The sequence below is a fragment of the Papaver somniferum genome, chromosome 8 (genome assembly GCF_003573695.1).
Source record: "Papaver somniferum cultivar HN1 chromosome 8, ASM357369v1, whole genome shotgun sequence".
Lineage (NCBI taxonomy): Eukaryota > Viridiplantae > Streptophyta > Magnoliopsida > Ranunculales > Papaveraceae > Papaver > Papaver somniferum.
This window is the reverse complement of record NC_039365.1, coordinates 70802976-70809393: the sequence shown is the minus strand read 5'-3', so window position 1 is coordinate 70809393 and position 6418 is coordinate 70802976. Positions and strand designations below refer to the sequence as shown.

The 6418-nt window shown below is 35.3% G+C and overlaps 1 protein-coding gene across 1 annotated transcript; it reads right to left on the bottom strand.

The window, feature by feature from the left end:
* Nucleotides 1–383: 383 nt before the first annotated feature.
* Nucleotides 384–2894, bottom strand: LOC113304767 (aluminum-activated malate transporter 10-like). The gene is made up of 6 exons (XM_026553908.1): nucleotides 2377–2894; nucleotides 1990–2130; nucleotides 1631–1903; nucleotides 1428–1540; nucleotides 1201–1344; nucleotides 384–1108 (listed from the first exon to the last, which is right to left on the bottom strand). The coding sequence occupies exons 1-6, from the start codon at nucleotides 2714–2716 to the stop codon at nucleotides 617–619; spliced, it is 1503 nt and encodes a 500-aa protein (XP_026409693.1). The 5' UTR covers nucleotides 2717–2894; the 3' UTR covers nucleotides 384–616.
* Nucleotides 2895–6418: the final 3524 nt, after the last annotated feature.

Here is a 6418-nt window from a genome sequence, read left to right as displayed (position 1 = left end):
CTCCGATTCAGCTTTTAACTTGGGCAAATCGGAGTTAGAGATTTCTCATCAAGAATTTGCAAAGGTTACCAAATTCAATCAGAATATAGCCCACGCTGTTTTAGTGCACTTGACGAGATGCGGATACCTTAATTTTTATTGAATGAGAAATCAGGTCACGTAAAAATAGATTTTCGTGAAAGGTATTCTCAAATCAATTGTGAAAAAAGGGATCACATCTAAAGTGTTTTACAACTTTACATTGAAGTCCCTAGAACTTTTGATAAATTTACCCATTAATTGAAATAGACTGTTGTTTACTTGACCGTATAAGGTGTTGGTAAATTTTGAATTACCGTATATAATTTTCGACTTCTGATTTTAAGAACTTTTGAAAAATTGGCTAGCGGGATAACAAATCTCTTATTGTAGTATACAATCCTTAGTCCCTACACATGGTTGGTTTAGTAGTTAATAACTGCAAGTAATATAAGCTAAGGAAGCAATCACACACTATACTTTGACTGTACAACCTCTTTACAGCATCCTAATTCTTCTTCTTCTTCATCATCATCATGATCATATATCATTTTTGTTTTCTTTAATAAACAGAAACAAAATTATCTCTCTGCAGAACTCAGACCATTTGAAGGGCCTTCATGGTTTCTTGATCACCTTGTTTTTCATTTTCATTGTCAGGGTTTGTTTGTTGATTCTTCTTCTTTTCATTTTCAGTGCTGAAGTCCGCCATCATCGATAACTCATCCACGGCTTGAACGATTTTTTCAATTCTTATTGTAATTTCAGTCAATAGAGAAGATAAAGTAACAAGCGGTATAACGTCCATGAAGGGAACTATTATTGGTGAGATAATCGGATTATCTTTCTTTTCTTTTTCCTCAGCATGACCTTCAAGACCCGTTGATGGAGGACTGAATTGAGTAGGAAGAGACTTTATAGTTGTCTGAAGATCTTCAACTGTAGAATTCATCTGTTCGACTAAGAAATCTATCGCAGTAGATTTAGTCATAGACTTGGTCACAACGGCTAGCTCTTTCAAGACCATTGAAGAATGAGTACTCAGTTTCATGCACACTTCACTGAGGTGTTTCTTTGTACACTCATTTGCCTGTAATCATCATAATCAGCTAAAATTGAGTAACCGGATGACTGAAACTAAAGTATGATCCGATACGGAAATTCATGAAGTAGAGAGCTTACATTAATATCCGAATTCATGCAACCGCTGAGAGCTTCTACACAGTAAGCGCAGTTTCTCATCATTGCCCCAATCTTAAGATACTGAGTCCACGGATGTCGAAAGCCAAAATTCCCGTGGGCAGGTTCCCATCTTGCGAAATTCGCCTATTAAAAACACTAAATCAGATTGAGGAAAAAAAAAACGGAAAATTCATGGATAATAACTTAGTTCTGGGGTCGACTTTTACCAGAGAATCTTCTGTAGCTTTCGAATTAAGTATACACTTGTAGCCCTGCAATTTTTTACGACAGTCCTTTTCGTCCATATTTGAGTTATCTGTGAAGTATTCGGCTATACCTCCTGAAATATGAGTCGAGAATTAGAGTAGTTCTTGTCATCACTATGTTTACAATCTACATATATGCAAATATAGGAGAAATATGTACGGACCATCTAATGAATCAGCGAGTTTCTCCATGTTACGAATGATAAGATCATGAAGATCCTTGCCAGCCCACACTGGGCAAATAAGCATGCTTACAAGCAGACACAAGGCAGTTCCTACGGCGATGGTGGATAGTCTTTGCTGAGCCAAATCAAATAACTTATCGACTCTATAACCCGATACTGAGACCAAGCTAAACGTGAGTATGAAGATCATAGCACCATAATCAAACCGAGCTTTGATTGTAGGAATAAATCTTGAGAAAGTCGCCGATATAGCTGTTTGCAATGCAAATTTAAACAATTAATTAGTTGTTGTTTTTTTCTATCGAGATTGAAGCTTGTTAAAAGTGAATTTTACGTACCTAACAAGAAGACTGATGCACCGAGAATTACAGGCTCAAGTTTTTCGCCGGATTTACTGGCAACCCAGTGGACACCTATAGCGAGAACACCAGCAAGAGAAGTCCCCACTATTCTATTTATACATTTATATAATGTCGAACCTGTAATGGCAACAAAAGGGTTTTGGTCATTTTCACATCAAGTTTATTACTTCTTTTTTCTGTTTTCTTGCTTAAAGTGAACAAGAGTGGAATCAATTTCTTTCCATATCCAACTTCAAATTCAAGCAAAACATAGGGTACGTTTCTAATCTTCTGTGGGAGGGGTCTTATTTCTATATTGTACTGGTTTAGTTTTTATTTCTAGTTCTTGAAGTAAAAATAAATAAAGATTGTTCGAGTACTTACCGACAGTGAACTCAAAGACAACAACAACGGTCATAACAGCCCACATAGCATTCCCACCAACACCATCATATAGAGGTCTCATATAGTAAAATAGTGAAACTACGGTAAGAGCCAAACCTACTTTGAGACAATGAATAAATTTTCTAGGATCATCTACCCCTAATTCCCAAGCTTTCTTGAAAAAACTCTGAAAACTCAAAACTAACTGTGAAACTGATCCCCATAACCTTAACCCAATTCTGCGGAAAAAGTTTGTTTCCGGCACTAGTATCTCCGTAGACCCATCATTCAGTTTTACGCGCCATTCCAAACCACTAGCTGATCCCTTATTGTTAACCATCTTTTGTACTAGCAGATTCGCTGAGATGTATTGCAACAAATTGGATAACTATCAAAAATTGGATGGCTAAAACGAAATCGACGACCTTGAAATAGCCGTGGTGGGTACGGACACGTACCAGGTAGGCAGAAACTAATTGCTCTAAGAATAATATGTATTGTTAGAGACTCAAATGCCATGCACTTCAAGGTTTTTACGTTTTGAGATACATGATGAGTGTCTTATATAGAAGCTTGCGGTCCCTTAATCCTGTATAGTATATTCGGTTAAAATATTGCATGGATAGGTATGTATAAATGTGGAGGACATTTAAAACAAAATAATTAAAAAGTGGATCCAGGGCTTTTCAGAGCTGAATAGCATAGTGGGGTGATGACCAGATTTTTTTCTTTTGTCTAGATATCCCATTTCTTTTACACTTTCTTATTTGCTTATTATTGTTTAATTGAATTTAATGGAAGACTATGTATATGAGCCTTCGGTTTTCTTAAATTTATATATTATTATCTTAGCTGCCTTCCACTTGTAGGTACACTGTTTATTAGAGATTTCCTTCGAACATGTGGACAAGAGCAATTCCCTTTTAAGTCTACCATAAGGATCCTAGAACACACATGGTTTAAATTAGTAGAAGAAGTAAACTACGTATTGTATTCGTGTGTTTTTTTTCTAACGCAAAAGGCATGTATATATACGGAAAAGAAAAGTCTAGTTCATCTTTTTCTTTTGATAATTGTCGATTTTACTGAGGACGGGGAATAAATTCCTCCTCTGTTTTTCAAAAAACGGTGCTTTTATTTCGCTAGGAAGAATTTCGGTAGAGAAACTTTTAATACTCAACACTTTAGCTTCTTTAGCTAATTTGTCTACTGAAAACAGGAAATTTCTATGTCTAAAAATAAAACACACATTACGGAACAAACTAAATAAGTTACCGAACAAACTAAAGAACACACATTGTTGTTTCTTTAGCATTTCTACTCAGTATTGAGTTTGAATCAACTGTTTTTAGATTCAAATCACAACTGATTTTTAAATTTTTTAGGTTTAGATCGGCTAACACCTTACCTTGTTTCTATTTCGTCTTCTGATTTCCTAATTGACTTTAGGACAGTTAAAGAGATTTTAACTCTTTTCTTTGTTTTTGGATTTTTTTTTGGTTTATCTCTGTGTTTGTTCTTCTTCATCAGTTGAAGATCTTCTCAAGTGGAAGAAAATAGGTGAAAATTTAAATCCAACAGCAAAAAGAACATCATCAGGTCTAACCAAGGAAACAAAGACATCAACAACAACTAGACCAAGATCATCAACAAGTTCCTTAACTGCCACAACTGCTACCAAGACTCCAAAGTCGATTCGGTACGATTCATCCCCGTTCAGACCACTAAAGACCTATCCAGAAGACCCATGTTACTCAGAATCCTGTTGCTTTGATTACTTTGAATTTTGTAAATACTGGTATGTTAAAAAATTTAGTTTATGTTACTTGAATGTACATGTTCTTGATAACTCCGGGTTGGACCTGATCCGGTCACTGCTTTGTGCAGTGATCCAAATTGATTTTGTTTCAAAATAAATTTGGCCCGTTGATGTTACTTGGCCCTCTAGGAACTTAGGAATGGTTTTTATGTTTGCAAGGATGGAATTGTTCAAGAACTGGTGGAGATATATAAGATTTGATGGATGTATTATGATCCTGGAAAACTGATGCAAAGTTTCTGATTTCCAAAATCGGGGTTATCAATGTATTTTCTGAGGTTCGCCTCTTTTCTAAAAAAAAGAAGAAAAAAGATAGTATTCTGCACTCTCCAATGATACTGAGAAGTTTGATCTCCATGCACAGCCGAGACAAATTTTTTGCAATCATTAACAAGACAACATGAGGTTATCTTCAGTTCCTTAATCCACTTGAGCGCTTCAAGAAATGCTTTCCCACCCTAATCCTGCCCAGAGCTCTTTTCTACTGCCCGTTTTATCAAAAAGAGAGATGACAAAACCCATAAAATGATTATGTTCTTTAAAAGAAGCATCAATTTTCACAGTCAAATCACAATTCATATTACTTTCTTCTGTTGAAATAGGCTGCATGAAACTATCTTTCTTAATTGGTATGTAAGTGGAAATACTCACAGAATCCTAGTGAATTTTACTAATTAGTGCAGTAGGATCAGGTTTAATACCTTGGAAAACAACATCAAATCTGAATTTCCAAATTGACCACAGAATAAAAGAAATCTTTGGAACATCATTTTTAAGATAATCTTCATTTAAAACATTTGAAAACCAGCTTTTAACATCAGAAATACTACAACCACTGAACAAATTCAAATAAGAAAAAGCAAACCAAATACAATTTGGAGATAATTATGTTTGGGTCATAAGTTCTGGTATGGATTAGGGTTTGGGTCCTAAATTTATCCAATTTTGAGTTTGGGTCGTTGACCCGTTAGTCAATGGTCAAACTGTTAACTCACTTAACAACCGTTAATTTGTAATGGTTGAATCATCTCCGTCACAATGTTGAATGTCGTATATGTAGATTTTCGAAGGAAGAGGATAACATATTTTGCAGTCCTTATAGAAGTATCGAAAGCCGGATATATGATCGACAATAATCTTCCAATTAGAAAATTGTTGGGAAATAAGCTTGAGGGAGGTGTGATGCTAAAAAGTTTATAAACTATTGTTTAACAACAATGTAGGGATGTCCGCAAATTATAATATTCATCGCCCAACACTCAATATTTCACCACCTCAAGAACAATTTTATGAGAATTCACCTATCAACTCAGACTTTTATTTATCCTTAAGATCCTTTACCAATAGTAATGGTGGTTGTTCTCAATTGGTAAACAACCAGATATCGTCGGAGTGAATAAATTGTTGATGCTGCAAGAACTCAATTGTTATCAACCATTTGATGATGTTGATCAGATGTTGTAATAAGATTCTCAAGGAATAGAGTGTTTCAATGGAGTGGATAACACGGGAAATTACTCCTCCTCTGTGGAGGGATTATCTTGAGCAGCTTGTGTGCAGTTGACATCTCTATTTCTTTGGCTCGAATTTTCTTTTATAGATCAATCTTCTCCTGCAATTTCGGAACCAATACAAACCCATGCTTTAGAATTCCATTAAAACTCTCTCAACTGGCCACCATCAGACTAAGGCTAGCCTCTGTTGAAATTTATGTAGTGAGGAGAACTTTCTCAACTGAATTAAGTGGTCAACCCGATAATATGAGGTTTAACGGATTCAAGGAACTTTAGTACTAACAGATTTAGAAGAGTTAATAGTTTGACCAGAAATATGTAGTTGACTAACGGGTCAACGACCCAAACTCAAAATTGGACAAACTTAGGACCCAAACCCTAATCCATACCAAAACTTACGACCCAAACACTAATTAGCTCTACATTTTGTGAATATACAAGTTAGAAACATATGCACTTCATCTTCCAGTTGAGTATCATTACAAAGGTTACAACAAGGGTAAGCATTCTCATAATATTGAGACATTCTTTTTCCTAAAGGAAGAACATTAGAAAAAAAATTCCAACAGAAAAGCCTAATCTTAGAAATGCAATCCATTTTCCATAAGGATCTCCAAAAACTCATGTTTGCATTATTACTATCATAATTAGAAAGGAAGTTATAAGAAGATTTAGTGGTGCATTCTTCAGAAATCGTAGATTTCCATCT

Coding starts and splice junctions, on each gene's coding strand:
- LOC113304767 (XM_026553908.1), bottom strand. CDS start 2,716: ATGGTTAACAATAAGGGATCAGCTAGTGGTTTGGAATGGCGCGTAAAA. Junction 1,345..1,427: donor AAGCTACAGAAGATTCTCTG/GTAAAAGTCGAC, acceptor TGTTTTTAATAG/GCGAATTTCGCAAGATGGGA. Junction 1,109..1,200: donor GCATGAATTCGGATATTAAT/GTAAGCTCTCTA, acceptor TGATGATTACAG/GCAAATGAGTGTACAAAGAA.